The sequence below is a fragment of the Podarcis vaucheri genome, assembly GCF_965113315.1.
Source record: "Podarcis vaucheri genome assembly, chromosome: 1".
Taxonomy (NCBI): domain Eukaryota; kingdom Metazoa; phylum Chordata; class Lepidosauria; order Squamata; family Lacertidae; genus Podarcis; species Podarcis vaucheri.
Window position 1 is genome coordinate 81,563,330 of NC_138759.1, and position 25,283 is coordinate 81,588,612.

At 42.5% G+C, this 25,283-nt stretch overlaps 1 protein-coding gene across 6 annotated transcripts in view; it reads right to left on the minus strand.

The window, feature by feature from the left end:
* Positions 1-25,283, minus strand: part of B4GALNT4 (beta-1,4-N-acetyl-galactosaminyltransferase 4) — a 177,173-nt gene that overhangs the window by 31,566 nt on the left and 120,324 nt on the right. For 5 of the 6 annotated variants that reach the window (XM_082242317.1, XM_082242319.1, XM_082242321.1 and 2 more), the window contains exons 4-8: positions 15,589-15,684; positions 14,160-14,250; positions 13,590-13,690; positions 10,193-10,260; positions 2,425-2,503 (exon numbers count right to left, since the gene is read on the minus strand). In XM_082242317.1, the coding sequence (XP_082098443.1) occupies positions 2,425-2,503; positions 10,193-10,260; positions 13,590-13,690; positions 14,160-14,250; positions 15,589-15,684 (435 nt within the window). Of the gene's footprint in view, positions 1-2,424; positions 2,504-10,192; positions 10,261-13,589; positions 13,691-14,159; positions 14,251-15,588; positions 15,685-25,283 lie in introns of those variants that run through there. The other variant, XM_082242322.1, reaches the window with a different exon arrangement.

Genomic DNA, 25,283 nt, shown 5'->3' on the forward strand with positions numbered 1-25,283 from the left:
TGGGCAGCTGTTACTCAACAACTGCCAGGAGCACAGTCATCTTAAAACATATTAGCACTTTTTTTCCATATTTTTTTTTTACAGGAACATTGTATTTTCTGAGCACTCAGCCAATTTCTTTCTTTCTTTTGCTGTGAAAGTGAGAAGTGAGTGCTGTGTGGAATGAAGTTGCCCAAGTGTCACACTGTCTGGATAGTGCCTGGGTCATCAATATGATGGGTGCCTCCTCCACTGCCCAATATGTGCCATTTGGTGAACTTTTTCAATAAGTTCTATTATATTTTAACTCTTCCTTAGAAATATATATTAAAAAACCCAGCAGTCCTCATGCAGGATGCAAATGCAGCCATTTAAAACATCAACACAAAAGGACCCTCTTAGGCTCACCACACAATGAGCCTCCTCTACAAGCATGTTTGTGAGTTAATAAATTATTTGCAGGCCATATGCTTATTTATTTTATTAATTTTATTTCTATACTGCCCTTCGTCTTAGCATCACAGGGAGGTATACTGCCCCTCTCCAGCAATGAAGCACAATTACAAACTGTTTGGGAGATGCTTCTGAGCTCTCTGACATTCAGCTGAACCCTTGTTCCTTCTTTTGAGTGAGGAACTGTAACATGCTGTGGCTTTCTATTAAAAGGGTAAGCAAAGGGTACCTACACAAGTAGTAAAAGAAATAAGAAAAGGTGTTGGAGGGCAACTCCACCCAAAGGCTGAACCCAGCTCTTCTCTCATTCAGAGTAGGGGCAATGGGATCAGTGAACCAAACACTGATTCAGTTGACTGAACTGCCCTTCCCCCACTTGCCCATGTGCATTTGGTTATTTTAAAAGCAAAGCACAATTTTAATTTTAAAAAGCTGTTCTGGGTAAGCAAAAGTTGTTTTGTAATGTCACTGGCACCAGCCAATCAGAACTGTGCATACCCAGCTTCTGCTGTGAACACACACAGAACTGGGAGGGAAGATGTTATTTTTTTAACAAATCCAAAGAGTGTGCGCACACTTCCATAGCAGGCTCACCATTATGCATGTCCCTGAGAGGAAGCGCTTCTGTACCATCATTGTAAGGAACACAGCCCAGGATTTTAGCAGAGGAGAGTCAAACAGCTGCTATTCGGGCTCACTGCTAATATTTCTGTAGCTAAGTAGACATACTGTTTTGCTATGTAACAGTTTGTAATGTCGAAACACAAAGTAGTTTTAATAAAGGCTGCTTCCTTTTCTCCTGCAGTAGGCTGGAGATTTATTATTGTTAATCGGGGTGGCTGGAAGGCCTCTGTAATGACTGACAAGCTTTCCAACATCGTGTAAAGTGGCAAAAGCAGTAATGTGTCAATGTTCATCTGTCTAGTTTACACACTTGCTTTTAGACAGGCCCATATGCTGTTCATTCTGCACATTTAGTACTTATGTAGACATGCTAAATAGCTGGTGAGCAGGAAGAACAACCTTGCATGCGTACGTGCTTCATATCCATCAAAGCAACCAGACGATTGGTGCATATTATTTTAAAGCAAAGATAAATCCCATCTGGTAATTTTTTTCTCATATTCCCTGCACTCTGGGTGTTACACCTGCCAGGGTGACCTAGAATCCTTTTGGCAGAGACTTCACAGCAGAGACAGGCAGCCATTGGGAAGGAAGAGCATTTGCACTGAGTGGCTCTTCTTCCTTTTAATTTAGATGTGGGATGAATGGAGCCTCTTTAAAAAGACTAATATTTCACCTCCAGCAGCCTGCTGTGCAGCAAAGGCTTCTGTAAAGGGAACACAGCTCCTCTGAGAGGCATGAAAATGAGGCTATTTTAAAGTTTCTAGGAGATGGGAGACATTTTATCTTGAGAATAAAAGAGTTTAAGAAATTACCAGCTAGGAAGTCCCTCTCTTACTCCCTTTTGGCTCTTTCCCCAGAGAAGGACACAATTAATTTTAAGGAGAAAAGAGTTTTCTCCTCAAGCTCTGAGGAAAATGAGAAAAATGGTCTAAGGAATAATCTTCCTCCCTCCCTCTGCTTTACTGTAAAGCAGATTCAGGAAGTTTAAATGGTGGAAAACATGTTTCATTCTGCTAGCTTTGGGGGGCAAATATGTACCTTTGGGTGCCTCATGGCCAGATGCTATTTCCTCAACTGGTAATCTGCAAACTAGTCCTGAGTTAATAAGAGCCGTTTCAAAATTGACCAGTGAAAGCTGTGCTAAAGATGTCTTTTTGACTATAAAGGCTTCTTTGATGGGGATGGAAGGTTTATTTACTGTCAAGATTTTTAGTCAAGAGAGCACAAAACAGAAGGCTTCTTGGCCTTTTTTTGGCTAAGATCAAGTGTAGGTCTGTTTCTATTTTTCAAAACAAGTTTAATATTCCTACCAGGTGCTCTGTACCTTAAAGTGGGGGGAGGCTTGAGAGGGATTTATTTACTCACACCAACTTCCACATGGTCTGAGCCACGGTCATCCTGCTTGTGGAGGAGCTCGAAGTAATAGCGCCTAGAGGAAAGGACACTGTGTGGGAAGCAAAGGAGATCATTAGAAAAGAGCAAGCATACTTCCAAGGTTACATGAATTCGAGGACTGCCATGCTGTTGTCCCTGAGGAACTCTCTGCTACAGCAGATGCTGGAGGGCCGGGGAACAGAAATGTTAGGTGAATGAAGCTGGTGAATGAAGCCAGTTTCCACCCACACTCTTCCACACTGACTCTTCAGCAATAAGTATTGTGTGTGCCCAGAGATAGGGGAAGAGGAAGGTAGGATTGTGGTTCTATTTGTACAGTTCAGTTGCCATTTTCTTAGCCAATTCCCTCCTCTTTCCAGGATCTCTCAAACACCATGATCTAGCTGGAAAATGCACTCCATACCCAAGAGTGGAATTCAACAGCACATTGTTCTGTCTCTGCAACCACTTCTGCTTGCCTGATCTCCCCTCTCCTTTCCCCATGGGCTGTCCTAGGGGTTCTCCCAACCCTCCTGAGCAGCTCTGGGGAGGACACAGAGGGAGGGGAGAAAGTCCCATTGCAGGACTTTTTATGCTAACTTCTTATAGCGCAATAACTTAGCTGAATCTGGGCCAAAAGTGTGCTCACCCTCCGCATATCAATGCTCCAAACACAGAAAGAATTGCGCAGGAGTGTGCAAAATCACCCAATCTTCCACAATGTATTTATCATGGCATCAATCACATTTTCACAGAATTAGGAGCAATTTAGCAGTGGCTGGTGTGAGGGAAAGAGGAAGAGGATGGTGTTGCAGTGGCCAAGTGCTTGAGCTGTAATCTGAAAAGTCAAGTGGTTCAAACATCATCTCAGCCACAAACATTCCAGCTCCACCTCCCCTCGGTCCCTCAACCTCAGCTCTCTCCCTGATTTCCTTCTGAAATATAAGGGCAACAACAACAATCTGTTTTGCAGCATGGTTGTAAGGATCACTGAATGCTACGAGTCAAAGCCATGGTCTTTAAATCACTTGCCTGCCCTGTTTATGTATAAAGCATAGGGTTGGGGGAAATCTGCTTTCAACATCAACTCTGATACTAGGAGTGAACTGGGATAAAAGAAAAGTGCCTGATGCAATGGACTATGGAGAACTTACAGCTCTCCTCGCCCATAATAGTGTTATCAGTACAGACAGCAAAGTCAGGATGGGGAAGAGGAGATTGATATGGGGACAGAGAAGAGGTATCAGAGAGAGAATGGGACACAGGCATGCGTAGCACAAAGAAATTCTGCTTTCTGATTACTGGAAGCCCCACCTGCAGCCTCATTTGGCAATACAATCTGTATCACGCGTTGTCCACATAGGTTCAGTTTTTTTGCCCATTTAAGTTCAGTTATGTTCTGTACAACTAGACTAGACTCAAGACATTTCTTCTTCCTCCCAACTGAAATCTGGATACCTTCAGATGTGAGCCAAATTCCAAACCATGCAGCAGGATTTCATATAGGGCACAAACACAGAGCCTCAGCACAGGAACAAAGCAAACTAGGAAGGATTCAGGAAGCATTCAGGAAACAACCATCTACACTGAAAAGGAGTGGAGCAAAAGGTTTAGGAATAGAACTAAAGAACAGATATGAAGAGAATGCTGCCAGCAGTTCTGGAGGCAATAGATGCCCACACCCAGTTGACAGAGGCACGGCATTGCAGGCGCAGTTGCAGCTGAGATCCCGCTGTTCGATCACTGCTGCCTGTCAGTCCTGATCAGTGAGAGCAGAGGGCTCCTAAAATCCTTCTCACACAGGCTCTTGCTGGCTTGGTGTGCTGCATGCCACTGCTGCCATGGTAACCATATCCATCTCTCACACAGTGAGACAGAAGGCTCTTCTCTGCCTTAAGCTGCCCAAGACACCAGATACTTGGGATGCTGGGTTCATTTCACAGCACACACAAACACCCTGGGCTGACAGACCTTTGGTACTTTTCATGCAAGAGATTGTCAAGTGCTGGGAAGAAAGTGCAGGCCAACCCCATGGGGAGAATGGAGGGGTGGTGGCTGCCAACTTCAGCTGGTGCCTGCTAACTCAGCTGCAGCCATGGTTCAGCAGAGATGTGGTGCATCAGAAGCCTGGCGGAGAGAGTAGCTGATCCATAGAGCTGGTGGCAAAGGCAATGGGCCAGGTGGGATCTTCCTGGAAACATGGGCTTGTACAGTACACCTCAAACACAAATAGCAAGGAGAGGGACTGCCCTAACATCAAGCAGCCGCCAAAGTGGGAGGGACTAGAGTGGACTGGAAGAGCATGTGCTTTGTATGCACAAGGTCACCTCTGGCAGGAAAACAAGAGCTCTGCCTGGAGACCCTGCTGCCATTCAGAGTACAGTACTGGGCTTGATGGACTGTTTCCTATGTTCTCCAGGCAGTAGCCTCACACGTCTTCACACCACCTCTGGAATTCAGTCACTGGCTGCAAACAGAGGCACGTGCAGACACACTGAGGATTATTAGGCATGGCGCCTGAAGGGAGTTGCCTAGAAAAACTAAACACTTCTATTGCTTCTGAGAGCAGGGTGCTCATATTTGGGAAGACACTGAAGGGTAGAAAGCACAAAATTGACTGTGGTGGTTTTCTTCATAGTTTTGCTTTCTGAACATTTCCCGGTTTGAATTCGCTCGTCTTGATTACTATCTCTTTCCCATTGTAAACAACTAATTTCTGGTAATATTGCTGCCATTTACAGTCTTTGTGTTATGTTGCAGTTTGATTGTGTTGCTGCACTGACAAATCTTTTTCGTCTTCAACTCTCACTTCTTACTTCTAGTGTTACTGTTCTGAATTATCTGTCCCCTTTGTATTTGCTGCCAACTTGCTTTGGAATCTCTTGTTATGATCAGGTTTAGTTTCTTCACTCTTCTTCCAGGGGTGGCCAGTTCCATTTTGCCAACTGACATGAATGGGAAGGTGGCTCCCCTGCCTTGCTTACCAGTCACACAGTGGCTTCCAGAAAAATCTCACCAGAAGCCATCACCATCACACAACCCTGGCGCTGGTGGCGGGAAGAGTGCCACCCTGAGGGATTCCACAGCTCAAAGCAGCTGCTTCAGTCCAGGCTACTTCATGAGCAGGCTAGTTCTGTCTTCCTCCCTCTTTTAGCTAGGCCTCTTGTTCCATGACTGATCTGCATCCATTTTCTTCTGTCTTTCCATAGGCTGAAATGCTATCACTGTTAATATTTAGCATTTCACTCTTCACTTACTTCAAACTTTGAAACATTTCCCCCCAGCCACTACTTCTTAACAGTTACCTACTTCTTCTCTTCCTTTTTAATACTGATGCGTTTGTATATCAAAGAAAATGAATAAATGATCAACTTCTTGTAACAAGTTGTTTGAGTAGATGGTGCTGCTCCAGAACATGTACATAGTCTTGTCCCTTACTTTCTTCTTCCTGGAGATGACTTTGGATTGTAGCATTTTTAAAAAAACAACAACACCATATATATTTTTAAAACCTATTTAATATACTAGGTGGCATATATTGTTGAGAATGACAATTGCAACAAAACCTCCAAGCCATGCCCAACTCTTCAGCCAAAAACAGGGTTCAGTTCTTCATATGCAGAGACAATACTGCTCAGTTTGGATTTGGCAATGGGGAGGTGTGGGGTGTGTGTGCGCGCTTAATTAAACCCCTTCTTAGCCAGATGTGAGCAGGTCTTGCTGTTGTTTGGATTTAGGACCACAGAGTTTGCTCAAGTGAAACAATAGGAAATGCATTCATCCTTTTTTCATCAAGCTGCCTAAGCTTTGGACTTACAATACTAAAGTTCGCAAGGGTGAAAAACAAGAGAGATGAAATCACCCAAATGGGACTACAGGAGAAGTCTTCTCTTTAGCCTTCTGAGTGCAGTAGCAGAGCTGTGTGAAGACTTGATACCAAAATAGCAAAGATGTGGCGCTGCTGCTGGACAGGAATGAGGTGTGACAGATGCAGTAGTGCTGTGGGACGCTTTTAAAAATAAATAAATAAATAAATAAATAAATAAATAAATAATCCTGTCTGTGTCACCCCTTTCATATCTTATTATGTCCCATTATCCATCAGGTAATGGAAAGAGAATCAAATCCATCTCTTTTGCCATGTGTGTGATGTGAGAGCACTGCTCTGTGTAACCAGGGTGTGTAAACCAAGAACACCAAGCCCTGCTCACCACAACTGTGGTTCAATTGGAGGAAAAGGAAGAGGAGGAGAGGAGAAAAAAATATCTCAAAATTTCCCTTGGGAACTCCAGGACATACACCAGGCAGGCTCTTGTTCTCCAAGCTGGCCGAGCTCCAATCAGCTGCTTCAAGGAACTCTGTGTGGCAAATGTGCCCAAACTATTCTTGCCACCACCAACAGTCCCCGCCCTTCCCTCCCACTTCCTTTCATCGCCTCCCTAATTAGATTACAGCACTGAATTGTTCCCAGCTAATCATCTGCAAGGGAATCTGAAGTATATTCACACCCCACACTGAGTGCTTTTAAATGGTAGCCCCACAGGGGTGCCAGAAATCTTGCAAGGCCTATTCATGTCTTATTCATGAGCCAACCACAACCCTTGCAGGCAACAGTCTATGACAGCGGTTACAGGGAAACCTTGGGCTCTCCCCATCTTGATTGTTTAGAGGAGTAACAGGGAACCTGTGGTCCTCCAGATGTTACTGGGCTGCTATTGGGAGTATTTTCTTATGGCAAATCCACTGCACCATATGTTGTTGTTTAGTCGTTTCTGACTCTTCGTGACCCCATGGACCACGAAATGCTTATCCTGACCATTTCAAAGAGATCAGTGAAGAAAATAGTTCAGTTCAATGCCTTTTAAAGCTGAAATGGGGAAACTACCTGCAGATTCACCATGCATCTCCCACAGAGGTACAAGAGACAAGAGATCCCTGGTTTTATTTATTTATGTCTGGTTAAGAAGACACATTTCCCATCATGCACTGGGCCTTAACACTGAGCAGGCTTCAACTAACTGGTCCTGTTAGCAGAAGCCCATGCAAGGATTCTGCTAACACAATGATGCTTCCCTCCCATCTTCTCCTGTGCCCCTGGAATTGGCTTATGTGGGAGGGGGGGAATCCCTAGAAGGGGAGATTGTTGTATCAGTGCAATCAAAATGCTTGCACTGATGGAGTGATCCTCTTAGCGCTATACTGAATTTTTCCCACTAAGCAGTACTATCACACTGATCGGTAGTGACAGAGATCACATTGACTAGTTATGCTGAGGGGCAGGCATGGCACTTAAGCTGGAAAAATCTGCCAATGTGCCCAGTACTGAGGCTTGGTTTGGGCCCCTCTGTTCTCAGAGCAGGTGTTTGTCCATTCATATTCCCCCCACCCCCTTTTTTTTGCACTTGGACAGCTTCCCTCGTTTCTTTCTTCCAGCAGCTGGGGGAAGCAATAAGCATTCAGCACACATCTCCGCTATTATTCCAGATCTCTTCATGCCCTGACCCTAGCAAGAAAACTCTGCATGCCCTGCTCTTCACATTTGTCCTCCTGCCAATCTGAGGGCATGGCACACAGGATACATCGCAGAGAAAGAAGAGGCGATGCCAAAATGTTTGCAAATGTATTTATACAGGGCACATGACAACAGCCCTTGGGCCACCACCGGCAAGGGAGCAGTTCATAACCTTGAGCAGCCTTTCCCAGCGGCCTCCTTCAGCACCGCCATCGCAAGCTCTGCTCACAACACTGGAGCTGCCTGCTGAATAAAGCCTCTTTCCCGGTGTAGGGCAAAAGGGCCTCTGTCTCTGCAGCCATTCGTTGTGCATGAACAGAACAAGTAAGAGGTATGCAGAGTGGACAGGGAAAGACTGCAGAATGCCATGGAAGTTCCTGCACAGCAGCGGACTGATAGCACAGGCAAAGAGAGGCCCAGACGAGAGCTGCCAGCTCCATTCTGGGCTGTGTCAAAAAGAGAGAGGCAAAGAAACAGGAAGGGGGAGCTGACAGGCACCAAATCTAGATAGGAAGTACCTTCAGACCAACAAGCCTGGAAATAGGACAAAGAGGAGGAATGGAAAGGAGCGTTGCTATGGGAAAAGAAAGATGCAAAGAGATCGGAAATGAGGAGAGAGAGAGAGAGAGCGCGCGCGCGCAAAGGGCTCATGGAGAAGCAAGTTTACAGAAACAATTATGCATTTCCCACCTTAGATTGCCCTGCAGGAGATCTGGCCTTGGGACTGGGAGACCTGGACTCACCCGCTGCCAAGAACTCACTGTGTGGCCTTGAACAAGTCACCATCTCTCTCAGCTTCCATTTGAGAACTGGAGAAGTATCTACCACACAGGGTTGTTCTAAGTGGCAAGTGCCATATGAAGCATGAGTAGCTAACCCATGATTTCTGGTGGCCTGCAAAACCCCAATGATTTGTCCCCACTATTTTCAACTGAGTGTTTTTGGGCAGCAGGTGGCACTATTGTGCCCCACCATTGGGAGAGGTCTCTGCTGATGTGATATGCAGGGATGGGAGGCGTCACCTCTTATTACCTTTACAAGAGGACCCCTTCTCCGTTCAGTACTGCACCATTCTTACAAAGTTGGTGCCATTGTTGGAAGGCTTTAGAGAGGCAAAAGAAACAGGAAGAAGCATTCCTTCCAGTTTCCTTTCTAAGGACCTACTACCAATACTGCCATACCACAGAGAGAAGGGGCTTTGTTGCTCCTCCCAAGGGCAGAAGATTATCCCAGGGCAGGCACTGCCCTAGACAGCATAAACACTGCTGAGTGTGTCTACGTGTGTAAACTGATTGTCCTACCCTTTGCGCTGCATGAGTGTATGCATGTGTGTGAAATGGGCTTGGTGGGCATGCAGATCTCGAGGGAGTGGGAAAATGCTCAAAGGGGCCCTTGAGCCACAGAAGGTTAGCCACCCTGATATAAAGGATAAAGAAGAGAAGAGTGGTGGTTTCTGACAACCCTGCATGCTTCACCAGCAGAACATAAGCTTTCCTTCTTTTATATCTCTCCAACAATGAAGCATGTACAAGATGTTAAGATCTAAGTAACATATGCTCACTTGCTAAAATAAAAAAAACACATCACTTTCTAAAAACATGCACAATTTCATAAGATACACTTGCAATTGTATAAAAATATTAGTAACGCCTCTTTGCTTAAATATATTATCATACCTACTAGATATGGTTCAGCATTCTGTTTCCAGCATGGGTGAACCAGCTGCTTCTGGGAGCAAACAGGCAACAGGCCTCCCCAGAAGCTGGTATACTATTTGTGAACATGATTTCATAGCTAAAAACCATTGAGAGATCTATCCTCTATGAATGTGTCAATTTTATTTTTTTTAAAAAAGTGATCTAAGCTAGTGGCCACCATTCCATCTTGTGGCTGTGAGTTCATATGTGAGTTGTGTGTGATCTATGGCTTCAGGGGTATACTGTGGATGCCTCTGGAGAGGGCATTCTCACACCACATTTAATATCAGATGCTGGGGGATATGGGCAAGTGTTTGCTAGCATTACATCTCACATGGTCACAGCCCAGAGTGGCTGGGGGAACCCAGTCAGATGGATGGGACACACACACACACACACACACACAGGTCTACAACAAAATATGGACATGGTGTAGGCATATGAAGGTTGTGTACACACTATACCTTTTAAGCACATTCAAAGTACCTTCACGTGTGTGCGCAGCCTTAGCTGCCTAGAATGATCAGAAGGACAGGGTAGCAACACCTACCGGATTGGCTTGGAAACTTGTGAGCTGAATTTTGTGAACTCTCCTGGGGCAGTCCACTCAGAGCCCAGCTAAAGAAGAAGAGGAGAAAGAATGTGAATATGGGGCCAAATTCAATCTTTGATCAAAGGCCAAAACCAATATACAAAAAACTAGAAGAAAATTAGGAACGGCACTGGCCGAAGTTGATTAGAACATCACAATCCACATGGTTTTTGAGTACATTTCAGGGGAATAGCTTGAAGCTGATTCACAGCAACCATGCCTAATTTCCTAAGCAAATAAATTATACTAAGAGGAATATGGGGAAAGCCCTTCATATAATGCTGTCATAATTCAACTGGTAGACTTTTCTTCCTGTCACTGTGTGATTTTATTTCCAATCTTCTAGTTTGTGTCTAATCTGGTCTGTTTTATATCTACTGCTACAAAGTGCTTATAAAAATCAAATCACTAAGGTTTTCCTAAACAATTAATATTAGCCACACAAAACCCAAGCCACTAGATCAAATGAGAATCCCTTCCATCAGGTCACCTCTGAGTTAATTGATATAAGGAAAAACAAGCTTTGTCTCACAGTGTGGTCTGCGTGACTAGACAGCTCTGTAATGGGTAGGTTAAAAGGCGTTGCCACAATCCTGCAGGGCTTGTACCTTTCTATTGCAAATGTACAAGATTCAGCACTAGCCTTTAAGCTTTCATTAAAAATGCACGAAAGGGAGTGAGCTACAGCTGTCCTGGGACCTGCAGCATTGAATTTCTTGACTGTGCATGCTGAAGATTTAATTTTGTTTACTTTTATTTGTTAGCAGAACAATCAAATGGTGAAACAAATTTCCAATCTTTGCTTGGCAACAGCTTTACCCACCAGTGGCTTGAGAGACTCACTGCAGACTATAGATCTATTTGGAATAGCCTGACAGTGCCAAACCTTTCAGAAATACTGAGGCAGCCTTTGAAGTATACTGGGATGGGCACTGCTAAAACGTTCGGAGAAAAAGGGAGCAGTTGTGAAACTGGTAGAATTTCAAATGGAAGGTTAGACACTCATCATCTTGAAGACACAACAAATAAAATCTTTTGGCTGGTTTGATTTCCGATACCATGCTATTTTTAATTTTATTGCATTGGATAATTTAGATTTTTTCTTTTCTTTGATGCGGTATGTAACACGACTATATTCTGTGCTGCATCATAATTTCTATGGGGGAGTGTTTCTTTTGTTGCATATGTGTTGTTTGACTTATATGAAGAAAAGCATTTTTTAAGGGGGAAGGGGGATGTGGCAATAGCAGTGGGGCAGTGATGAAAGTAAGGAGTCGTATGGGTGAGATGACAGATCAGGGCAGCAGGCCCATGCCTTCAAATGTGTGAGAGTGTGTGTAAGAGAGAGAGAGAGCGGGGGGGGGGGAGAGATTTAAACTCCCAAAGGGGCACATAGGAGTAGAGCGTATTGGTTCCTTCCCTCCTCACTTCATTCTTACAGTTCATCTGACAGGATTTTCTCCTCCCTGCCCCCAAGCTGATGCTGGAAATGAACTTGGCTATGATATAAACACTAGTTGAAAAGAGGGGAAAGTGGCAGTTGTGAGAACAGAATTTAACACAGATACCCACTTTGAGACTTAATTAGCATTCCACCCCTAGGCTTTACAGCAGACATAGGTCTGCAACTGTCATGCATTAGGTAAAGGTAAAGGTACCCCTGACCGTTAGGTCCAGTCGTGGATGACTCTGGGGTTATGTGCTCATCTCACTCTATAGGCTGAGGGAGCCAGCGTTTGTCCGCAGACAGCTTCCAGGTCATGTGGCCAGCATGACTAAGCAGCTTCTGGCAAACCAGAGCAGCGCACGGAAACACCGTTTATCTTTCTGCCGAAGCAGTACCTATTTATTTACTTGCACTTGACGTGCTTTTGAACTGCTAGGTTGGCAGGAGCTGAGACCGAACAACGGGAGCTCACCCTATCGTACGGATTCAAACTGCCGACCTTCCGATTGGTAAGCCCTAGGCTCTGTGGTTTAGACCACAGCGCATTGGTGGGGCCTAAAACCTAAAAGTCATGGGGCCACCATTTTCAAGTTGTGTGTGAGAGGTCTTGGGTTCAAAACACAGACAGGCCTGTCGGAGTGGTGATATACCTTTAAAACATAATATGAAACACAATTCTTCCAGTAGTTATTAGCTATAAACCCCTAAAATGATATTCTCCAACACTTCAGTGATGAAAACAATCTTGTTTGTGATGGAGTGAAACTAGGGGGAGAGTGTGGGAAACCAGCAGAATGGACAGATTCATTACTATCAGATTCATTGCTTGCATGACACGCAGAGACATATACAATATATACAACCGCAACCACCCTAGTCAAAGGTCTAACCCCGCTAATCTGAAATCTGCGCTAATTCCTTATCACCTCCTGCATGCTGTTAGCATTGAACACAATGGCAACAGTAACACTAAGCAAGTGGTGCCCTAAGGCCACAATCATACTTTGCTATCTCTGTCAAAGAAATTGATTTTGCTGAATGGCCTTAGAAATGGGACTCGCCTGAGTATCTGCATCATCTCTGTATCCATGGTATCTATTTCTCTGCTTATATATGGCACAGGAATGCAGTTTCTCCCTGGGCACAGGAAATCTCAAGCAAAACCAGAGGGAAATGCTGACAACATGGGTGAAGAAACACTTGCTGAGTTGCTTTCAAGCATTTTTAAGACATTGCACCGGAGGGAAGACTTAAACAGAAATTTGAAATACTGCCGATCTCTCCACCTGACAATACTTTCATTAGTTCCTAGCTGTGCTCCTTAGCCTGTTTCTTCCCAACATAGCAAAGCTTTCACGGTATGAGCCAAGTTTAATGTTTTAAATCCAAACCATTTTGCCGGCTATCAAACGGCAAAGTGCATTTCTCACCCCTTATATGGTGAAAAGGGCTCCTTATTTCCATAATTTCTCCATTTGCTAACGTGGCTGTGGAACAGGCTCTCTTTGCAGCCACCGTGGAAATAAGAGCTTTACCTTCCCATTTAGAACAAAGCAGAGAAACATTACTATCGAAACACAACAGCATTTAGAACAGACTCATATACACGCGTATTTGTGTTTTGTGTTATAATAGGTCCAGGTTTTAATTATGCAGCCTCCAGATGTAAGAATCACAGCTGAGTTGGCTTGAGGTTTATATGGCTCCCAGTGGCAATACTACTGGCTACATTTACATTTAACTATCCCAGCAAGGAACCAGGGAGATGACGCCAGATGGCATTGCTTGTAAGAAGATAGCAAGAAGCACGTCTATCCATGGAAAGATGCTACAATGCCACTAATGTGTATCTATCGGCCTTCCTATTACAATGTGAGAAGCTAAGAGAAAGCGAAAAATGGATCCCACCTTGCCCACAAATGCCACCAGACGGGCATTGGCTGGAGTCTCGTCAGGGCTGAGCCAAAATTCAGAGTTGTCATCTGAAGCTACAGAAAACTGGAAGTCCCCTACAAGGCAAAGAAGAAAATTTGAGCTGCAGGGTGGACTGCAGGAGCAGGTGAGAGCAGGAGGCTTGAGCAATAAGGATTCCATGTGCTGGTGAGCTGGGCATTTTCAAGTCAATGTGTCAAATGTCTACTGAATGCCGTGGTCTGGGACTCAACAGCCCCTGGAATGATGCTTGGTCACTGATGGGGGGATGGGGGACAGAGAGATGGTAGTTTCTGAACTTCTCTAGTCTGAGATACATTTGGAGGCGTTCTGATGGCATGAAGCCTCTTGACCTAGAAAGGAGCAACAGAGAGCGGGTCCCTCTGCAGTTTCCCATAACTCCCACTGTGAGAGATTAGGAGCAGGGGCAACAATATGCATATAGTTTTCTTTAAGGCAAAGGTATCTCAGAGTGGGAAGAAGGTGAGATCTCAGCAATGAAGCGCAGCTTTGCAGACAGAGTTAAGGGTTGCTAATTCAGCTCACCGTCTTTGAAGGGATGGATGTACCCAAATATACGGAGGCCATAATTCTTCCATTTGGGTGACACAGCCAACTTTTTCACTGTTGTGCGGGTCTAAGAGCCAGAAGAAAAGAGGAAGAGAGTGTTTGAATGTAATATTCCACAACACAGGCCTTGAGCAAATGTATGTTATATTCATTTGTTCAATATTTATCATACCCTTCATCAGTTCTATTGCTCCAAGTGCAGGTTACACCTCAACACACTATAAAACCATACAATAAAAGACTTGGTTTTTTAAAAAATAAAAAAATAATTTTTATTAAAGATTTTCATGATTTACAAAAGTACGGGCATTGTCTCTTTTTTTCAGGTTGTGTTTTTTATAGATCAATTACATTTCTTGTGAGACATTAGTGTTGTATGCAGTATAAGGTTAGGGAAGAAGGGGGGAGAGAGAGGGAGGTTGGGGTGGTAAAACTTATATCCTTTTACTTAGTGTATGTGTGGTGTTTTGTATCAACATCCCTTGGGTAGGTTTTCTTTCTATTCACTTATTATATTTCCTTGGTAGTGAGAGAGGTGGAGGGGGGGCCTAGGGTATGGTTGGTTATCCTTAGTGGCTGCAGTGAGATTTGTTTTTCATGTGTGAAGGGGGGGTTGTTGGGTCAAGTTAGCCATATTGATTTGTATGCTGTAAGTGGATTCTTGTTGTTGTCTACAATAGAAGTTTAAATAACTAAAGCGTCAATAACAAGCTGGTAGACCCATCACTAGTCAGCATTTACTCAGCTCCCTGAAAAAACCTGGCTCAAAAGATATCAAAATATCTTGTGAACATGCTTACACACTGGAAAACAGAGAATAATTTATGTTCGCCAAGCCTCCTCTTCAAATTCCTCCTCCCACTCAAGTGTCTTTTGGGGAGATTCATTCAGAAGTTCCATTTGTAGCACAAGCCCTTAGCAGAGGGATCATCATAGGAGTAATGCATTGCCAGTGTCTTGCATGGAAGTAAGTCAGCCTCCTTGATTTTGTCCGTCTTAAAGCTGGGGCAGGCACAAGGATGTGAACATGAGAATGGGATACCATAGCCCAGAGGCAGTCAACGTGGTGCCCTCCAAATCTTGCTGGGACTCCAATTCCCATCAGCCCCACCCAGCATGGCCCAATGGTCAGGGATGATGGGAGCTGCAGTCCAGCAACATAAGGAGCACACCTCATTGTATAAACCTTACCATACCTGATACTGGCCTGCTGAAATCAAAGGAACTACACTTGTGGATTTCATTAGCACTTAGATCAAGTCAAATGCCCTAGTTACTAGTAGAATGGAAATTTACTGCAACAGTGGCTACTGATATTTACTACACAAAGAGAGTAACAGAAACCTCCCTCCTGGAAGTTATGCTGGAACTGGACTCTTCGTCTTGCAGAATCCCTTGTACTTACATGCGGATAGAGGGGGAAATGCAGGTTCTTCCTTAGGTGCCCAACAGCTCCTCCACACCAGTCTTCAAATACATGCAGGTTTGCTTTCCCTTTGTACTGCAGAAGAACAACATTTAGGCTATACACAAGCTCTCCGAGGCAATTCTGTGTGGGTGGGTGTATGCCTGTGTGCGTGTACGTGTGTGACAGAGAGAGAATATAAACATTACATAGTGAAACACAATCCTGAATGGTGACAGGAGCCCTGAAAGACTACCGCAGTATTGCAATACCTCCTTCTTCTGGTGGTGCCAGGTGTACACCTAAGGCCTGCTGCAGACATGGGTAGCCCAGGTGAGCCTGTGGAATATTGAGGGGGCCCAGCCCCCTCCTTTAAAATTTATGGGGGGCCCTCAGCCCCCCCTAGATGGCACCTCTGGGCCAGGAGCCTTTCCAATCCTACCTGGAGATGCCATGGATTGAATCTGGGACCTCTTGCATGGGACCTCTTGCTCTGCCACAGACTTTTGGTCCTTTCCCTGATGACTGCTGCAGGCGCACCAGTGTTCCTCACAGCAAAGATGTATCTTCATCTTTCAACATTTGTGTACAAGAGCTTGGGAACCCTATCAGGTCCATGATGCAAACTTGTTTAAAGATGTGGATATATCATCCACATGGATGTGTTTACTGCAGTGAACACCAGTGTCATAAGCTATGTGCTGGGAGCAAAAATATTTTAACCTGTCTTAGACAAGAGGAATAGGAAGAATCCACAAAGCCTTTGTGAAAATATAAATTTATCTTTGCTTCACCCCAAAATCATAAACTCTGAGCTCAAGCTACTCGATTCTCTTCTTCTTCCCTAGTTCTAGCTTCCCACTATTTTAAAAAATATAACATGCATATAGCAAAACATAGCTATCACAAAATTAAAAGTAAAAATAATGTGGGCTAACAACACTAACAAAAATGTAATCAGAAATAAAAATAAAACATTTTCAAAAGACATTCAGATACTTGTGATCTACGTTAGCAATAGAGAGGACATTTGACACATAATGAGCAACAGATCTCTATTCTTCAAGCACTGAAACGTAAGACGCAATAGAATCCTGTTATGCAGTTAATGTACTGGCTAGGTTAGCAAATTCCATTACTTTTCTGAGTCATTACTTTCCTTGGGTTTGGCTGTTGCCTTCCAATTTTTGCACAGAGCTGTCCCACTGCAGTTAACACATCCCTTTTTAACATAGCTGGAGGTGATGTATGGTGGATTCTGATACTAATTTACATCACATACCTCAGTAGCAACTTCTATTGCTATCCCACCTACCCCCACCCTCAAGAAAAACCAGAGGCCCAACTCATGCAGTGTGAGCCCAAGCTCTTCAATTACAGCTATCATTTTGGGCTCAGACTAGACAGCTCAGACAAGCTGGAACTGGATGGAGAGTCTCCTATTTGGTAGAGCAGTATATGCAGCATCCATTGAACCAGCTGTTTATTTAGGGCCAGTATGGAGATCTGGCCCAATGCAATGAAGGACATAAAGGTCTCTACTCCCATTCAAGCACGGGGTGATGTTACTGATTACTCCTTAAACATCCTGTGTTGTGTACATACTTGTGGCATAATCAGCACAATAGAAGACAGGTCAATGATGGTGCTTAGTCACACTGATCAATGCAGAGGACCTTAACTGAATAAAAAAGCTAGGGAGGCGTTTCCTGGGTAGGCATAATTGGGATGAAATTTCAGAAAGTATGGAGCTCTTGGAGGAGTTGTAGAAAAATAACAAGATGGCCCTGCAATTCCTTAGTTGGAATTGTAATGGGCTCAACATGCCTTTGAGGAGACGACAAGTTTTTCATATTTTGAATAGAGAACAACTGGACTTGATATGTTTGCAAGAAACTCACATAACCAGAGCCCACAGGAGATTACTTATAAACAAAAGACTAGGACAGGAATTTATCTCATCGGACAAAGTTAAAAAAAGAGGAGTTGTGATTTATGTAAAAGAGAAGTGGGCTCCAAAAATGATGTTTAAAGATGAACAAGGAAGATACTTGGCAGTTGAGATACAAGTACAAGGGGAAAAATTTTTGATAGTTGGAATCTATGCACCAAATGAAGGCAAGGCAGAATTTTTTAAGAAACTCCATGAAACTCTGATGGACTATCTGGATTACAATATGATAATTTTGGGAGACATGAATGGTGTGGTCTCCACAAACATGGACAAGACACAAAGATTGACAGTCACCAAGGAAGGGAGACTTCCGAAGACCTTCTTTGAAATGACGGAAAATATGGACTTAATAGACATATGGAGAACAAGGAACCCTCTTGAGAGAGAGGGAACCTTTTTCTCACAAGCAACAATGACCTGGACCAGAATTGATCAAATTTGGATCACTAGTGGGATGGCTCCAAAGATTAAGAAGGTAGAAATCTGCCCAAAAACTTGCTCCGACCATAACGCCGTGAAGATGGAAATGAAACTTACAACAACTGGTCAATTTAGATGGAGGATGAATGACGCCCTCTTTCGAGATAAGGAGATCCACATGAAAGCCCAAAAAACTTTAAAGGACTATTTTGAAATAAATTTAAAAGCAGATGTGGAAAAAAGAGTGATCTGGGACGCAAGCAAAGCTGTGATGCGAGGTTTTTTGATTCAACAAAACTCAATAAAGAAGAGGAAACAGAATGAGAAAAAGGAAAAGATTTTGGAAAAGATAAAGGAAGGAGAGAAAAAATTAAGAGCAAAGCCAAAGTCCCAGGAGATTTTGAGAGAGATTAAGTTATATCAAACACAATATATGGAATTGATGAACCAAGAGATTGAATGGAAGATAAAGCAAATGAAACAAAAGACATTTGAATCGGCAGACAAATGTGGTAAACTTCTGGCATGGCAATTGAAGAAAAGGCAGAAACTAAATACAGTTACAAGCCTAGAAGTGGATGGAAAGAACATATCTAAACCCAATGAGATTAGAAATTGCTTTTTGAGTTATTTCAAAAAACTTTATGCTCAAGGATCACAAAATGAAGAAGATATAGAAAAATTCCTTGACAAATATGGATTACAAAAAATCTCTCAGCAAAGTAAGATGGAACTGAACCAGAGAATAACAGAACAAGAGATAGAGGGCGCCATTCAGAATATGCAACTGGGCAAATCTCCAGGGCCAGATGGACTGACTTCCAGATATTACAAATCTTTGAAGGAGTGGTTGATTCAACCGCTAAAGGAAGTCTGCAACGAGATCCTAGAGGGAAAAAAGGCACCTGAATCGTGGAAAGAAGCGTATATTTCACTCATACCAAAGACAGAGACTGAAAAGACTCAATTGAAGAACTACCGCCCAATATCATTACTTAATGTGGATTACAAAATTTTTGCAGACATTTTGGCAAAAAGACTTAAAAAAGTGTTGATGGAGAAGATTCATAAGGACCAAGCAGGCTTTCTCCCAAAAAGGCACCTATCAGATAACGTAAGGAATATAATAGATATTTTGGAAAAGTTAGAGGTGAATATAAATACTAAAGCAGTGTTGATTTTTGTGGACGCAGAGAAAGCCTTTGACAATATTTCTTGGAGTTTTATGAAAAAGAATCTTCATGGGATGGGGGTAGGCCAAGGATTTGAGAACGGTATGGGTGCGATATACTCTGAACAAAAAGCTAAGCTGATTGTAAATAACGTAATAACTGAGGAACTTAAGATAGAAAAAGGAACACGACAGGGGTGCCCAATTTCCCCATTGCTTTTTATTTCAGTTCTGGAGGTGTTGCTGAATATGATTAGAAATGACCAGCAGGTTAAAGGTGTACAGGTCGGAGCTAAACATTACAAGTTAAGGGCATTTGCAGATGATCTAGTACTGACCTTGCAAGAGCCAAACACTAGCACGAAAAAAGTGTTAGAAATAATTCAACAATTCGGCCAGGTAGCTGGATTTAAGTTGAACAAACAAAAAACTAAAGTTCTAGGAAAGAATTTAACAGATATGGAGAAGGAGAAATTTCAAGAGGAGACAGGTTTGACGGTGGTTAAGAAGGTGAAATATCTAGGGGTCCATTTGACATCTAAAAATTTGAATTTGTACAAGGACAATTATGAAAAATGCTGGTCAGAAATTAAAAAAGATCTAGAAATATGGTCAAATCTGAAATTGTCAATGTTAGGCCGAATTGCAGTGATTAAGATGAATGTATTGCCTAGAATGTTATTTTTGTTTCAGACCTTGCAGATTCTTGACAAGATGGATTGTTTCAAGAGGTGGGAGAAAGACATTTCGAAATTTGTCTGGCAGGGCAAAAAGCCCAGAATAAAATTTAAAATATTGACAGATGCTAAAGAAAGAGGGGGATTTGCCCTACCGGACTTAAAATTGTACTATGAAGCAGCAGCGTTTTGCTGGCTGAAAGAGTGGATGCTCCTCGAGAACGCAGACATTTTGGATCTGGAAGGTTTTAATAATGCATTTGGTTGGCATGCATATCTATGGTACGATAAAATCAAAGTGCATAGGGCCTTTAAAAACCATATTGTTAGAAAAGCATTGTTTAATGTTTGGATAAGATATAAAGATCTGTTGGAAAACAAAACCCCTAGATGGGTGTCTCCTGTAGAAGCTAAGGCATTGAAGAAACTCAATATGGAGGTCGGATGGCCGAAGTATTGGGAAATTTTGGAACAGGAGGGAGATAAACTGAAATTACAAAGTCATGAGAAAATGAAATCTAAAGTACAAGATTGGCTTCAATATCACCAAATAATGGAGATTTTTAAACAGGACAGGAAAATTGGCTTTCAGGTGGAAAAATCAAAATTAGAGATTGAACTGCTAGAACCCAATACTAAGAACTTGTCAAGAATGTATAACTTGCTGCTGAAATGGAATACACAAGATGAAACAGTTAAATCGGCTATGATTAAGTGGGCACAGGACATTGGTCATAACATTATGTCTGCTGACTGGGAATGGTTGTGGAACACCGGTATTAAATTTACGGCATGTAATGCCCTAAAGGAAAACATTATGAAAATGGTTTACAGGTGGTACATGACCCCAGTCAAGCTAGCAAAAATTTACCATTTGCCTGACAACAAGTGTTGGAAATGTAAAGAAACTGAAGGTACTTTCTATCATCTTTGGTGGACATGCCCGAAGATTAAGGCTTTCTGGGAAATGATATATAATGAAATGAAAAAGGTACTTAAATGCACTTTCCCTAAGAAACCAGAGGCCTTCCTCTTGGGCATTGTCGGCCAATTGGTGTCAAAGAAAGATAGAATTTTTTTTCATGTATGCTACAACAGCAGCTAGAATACTTATCGCAAAGTATTGGAAGACACAAGATCTACCCACTCTGGAAGAATGGCAGATGAAAGTGATGGACTACATGACATTGGCTGAGATGACTGGCAGAATCCGTGATCGGGGAAAAGAGGCGACGGAAGAAGAGTGGAAGAAATTTAAAATATATCTTAAGGACTATTATAAACTTGATGAATGCTAGAATATAGAGGTTTTTAGAAAGAAAGGGTTACAGTAATATAAGATTAGGCTAAAGAAAAGATTAACATGACAGAGGTTGGAAAGAATTATTTGGAAGTTGTTAAAAAACTATGAACATTGGGATGCAGAAAGGGGAGGTATGGGGAAGTCCGAGAAAAGAGGTTTATGAAAAATTGTTATGAATCTATGCGTGTTTGTATGTCTTTTTATGTGTGTGTTTGTTTAAAAAACTTTGTAAAACTAATAAAAATCTTATATAAAAAAAAAGAAATTTCAGAAAGTAAAAACTCCTTTCCAGAATTACTTCTCTCCTGTTTCAAACCACTCAGGTGCTTAATTCCTCACAGTCGAGGTATTAGCCAGAATTTGGAACAATAACTGCTTCATTCAACAAACAACAGCCACACTCTGACAGTAGCCATGCCTTGTCCATATCTGTGTCAGGAATACAATACAGGTACTAAAATTTAATTTATGACCATGTCATATCAAATGCATCAGCTGTGGCTCTTTTAACGATGATTGCTAATTAGTCCATATCCCCTTATTATGAAAACGCTTTACCAGATTTAGCTATATCCAGCCCACATAATGGTCCTGGGGATGATGTCCATCTCCCAATGGCCCCCACCCCAAGCCTTTGTATTTAAAACTGCATGCACCACATATTGCCATATCACACTGGCTCATTTTGCATGCAGTGCTAATCCAGAACATGGCTAAGCATGAATGAGCAAGCATACATGTGTGCAGAGTGTAAACCACAGCCACTTCTCTTCAAGTTCTTTGACTGCTTTGCTACCTGCAGCCAAGCCATGGGCAAACCCAGGCTTGTGGCCTGTCTCTACCCAACAAACCACAAGTAGTAAGCTAAGGACAAACATTGGCTACAGCTCATGGTTTGTTTGGAGCGAGACAAACCATGAACCTAGGTTTGTACCTAATGCTAACCCAAACCATGGCTTTGCTCTGTAGCAAAGTGACTGCCATCTTCGCTCGGTGCACCTGCACATGATGCATGCATTTAAGGGAGTGCTACAAAGGGCTGTGCCACCTCAGAAGGCTCACGTGTCATGTGTGAAGGAGGCCTGTATAAACATGTTGTTGTTGTTTAGTCGTGTCCGACTCTTCGTGACCCCATGGACCAGAGCATGCCAGGCACTCCTGTATAAGCTGGTTTTAAAGCTCTTTCTTATGGCATCCTCAAAGACTCGTGAGAACCATAGCTTTGTTAGAATGTTGAGAATTCACTGTTAGAGAATATTAGCCCCACCCACCCACAGATCTATGATTCCCAGGATTTCTTGGGGGTGGAGATCTGTGACATTTTAATTGGTTTAAGTTTGTAGTGAAGAGATGCCCCAGTTCTAGCAGGCTGCTCTTCTTTTGCCCATAACTGTCTCTCATTATTTCTTAATTTCTTTCTCATTATTTTTTTTCCAGCCCTCTGAGGCTTATTCTAGTGGTTAAGCACAATCATCTAATTAATTGACTTCATACGCTCAATATACTTATTCCCCCCCCCCATTATTACTATTGGCCACACTTTCAGCAGGGCAAGCATAACATGGGACTGGTTCACAGAACATGGTAGTGTAATGAATATATAGAAATACATTGGCAGTGCAGCCATTTCTTAATGAAAAGGTTCTCTGTTGGATGCCAGGCTTTCTAGACTGCTCTGAGATGTTCACAGAACATTGGAAGCTGTCTTATACAGAGCCAGAACATTGGTCCATCTAGCTCAGGAGTGTTTACACCAACTGGCAGGTGCTCTTCCTGGGTTTCAGACAGTTCCCAGCTCTACCTGGAGATGCTAGGAATGGAACCTAGGACCTTCTGAACTCAAAACAGTTGCTCTTCCATTGAGCTATGGCTCTTCCTCCAAACACTTTGCTTTGCCTCTGATCAAGCAACATATTCTGTGCACATTCCTTGCACATTTGCAGTACTCAAGTGCAAAGTACAATGCAGGAATAATTAGGGGAACACAAGATACAAAGAAGGGTAAAAGGCAGGTTGGGGCCTTTATTCATGAATAGGTCTACTACTGAGTAGCTGTGCCATCCTGCTGCTTGAAACTATAGGCTGGAGCCCTTACGAGTAAAGTGTAATTGTGGGCAAACTAATTTACCTATGGAAATGCAAGGTTGGTACACATGTTTGTGTGCATCCAATGGAGGGGTATTATTGGGTTGTTTTTATTTTGATTATCTATTTTGTGGTTTTATATTTTGATTTTGTTCTGTGAACTGCCCTGAGACATCTGGGTATAGGGCAATATATAAATTCAATAAATATAATAATAAATAATAAATAGTATGTCGGGGGAAGGCTAATGCTAGAAGCCTTCTCTGTTTTTACAAACACAAGGATAATTTAATACAGGGGCATTGTCAAATAAATGATCTCTTGTGTGCCTTCTGAGGTTGCACAGTCCTTTCTACCAGTAGGACTAGACAGTCACATATGCATGTGTCATTTGATGTTTCAAGCCTGACGTGAATAGCAAATGCTGAGATCAGGAATGGCTCCTTGCTGTGTAGACTATGTTTCAAACCATCTAGCACAATTGTGGTGGCACAGATAAGCCACAATTTTGGTATGGGCTACTTCACAGCACCACCTGCAGGTATCAGTAACCCAGCAACAACTGTTTAGGCATCCATTTACAGATATCCACCTGAGAGATAGAGAGCAAAGTCATACTCCAACCTCTTAAGGAGGGACCACGTGAGCCAAAACACTTCAGTTCCTGTAATAGGCCTATAGTTCTACCATTTTAAAATTGTAGGTTTCTATCCTAAAACTAAAACATTTAAATTTCTAACTTATGGAACGATATAATCAAGTCATCTTAAATGAGTCAGTTTCCTCAAGCATGTGCCTGGTGAAGTACAAAGGTCTTGATCAGCCTTCCCCAACCTGGTGCCCTCTGGATGTTGTTAAGACTACAACTCCCATCAGCCCAAGCCAGCACGTCCAATAGTCAAGAATGTAGTCCAACAGCATCTGGCACCTGGTTGGGGAAGCCTGGGCTTGAACTAAAAAATAATAATCATAGCATTATTTATAGTCTCTAAATGAAGTTCCAGAGGTTTGGTGTCAACTCAGAGAAAGCCCTGCTTCTTGTAACAATCAAAGGTAACAAAGTGTGGTCTCTCTAGATCAGTGTTCCCCAACCTTGGGCCTCCAGCTGTTTTTGGACTACAATTCCCATCATCCTTGACCACTGGTCTTGCTAGTGAGGGATGATGGGAGTTGTAGTCCAAAAACAGCTGGAGGCCCAAGGTTGGGGAACACTGCTCTAGATGACTGTGGTGAACATGGAACACCATATGGGACAGGAGTTTCTCGGGTATGCAGTTTCTGATACAACAGAATACGATTAAGAAAAAACTCTGGAATGGTAAAAAGGACAAGATATTGGAGAAGATAAGAGACGGCGAGAAAAAATTAAGATTAAACCCAAAATCCAAAGAGACCTTAAGAGAAATTAAATTCCACCAGTCACAATATGCGCAACTGATTAACCAAGAAGTGGAATGGAGAATTAAACAAATGAAACAAAGATCATTTGAATCGGCGAATAAATGTGGGAAACTGCTAGCTTGGCAGTTGAAAAAGAGACAAAAATTAAATTACGTTACCAATATAGAGGTTTTTAGAAAGAAAGGGTTACAGTAATATAAGATTAGGCTAAAGAAAAGATTAACATGACAGAGGTTGGAAAGAATTATTTGGAAGTTGTTAAAAAACTATGAACATTGGGATGCAGAAAGGGGAGGTATGGGGAAGTCCGAGAAAAGAGGTTTATGAAAAATTGTTATGAATCTATGCGTGTTTGTATGTCTTTTTATGTGTGTGTTTGTTTAAAAAACTTTGTAAAACTAATAAAAATCTTATATAAAAAAAAAGAAATTTCAGAAAGTAAAAACTCCTTTCCAGAATTACTTCTCTCCTGTTTCAAACCACTCAGGTGCTTAATTCCTCACAGTCGAGGTATTAGCCAGAATTTGGAACAATAACTGCTTCATTCAACAAACAACAGCCACACTCTGACAGTAGCCATGCCTTGTCCATATCTGTGTCAGGAATACAATACAGGTACTAAAATTTAATTTATGACCATGTCATATCAAATGCATCAGCTGTGGCTCTTTTAACGATGATTGC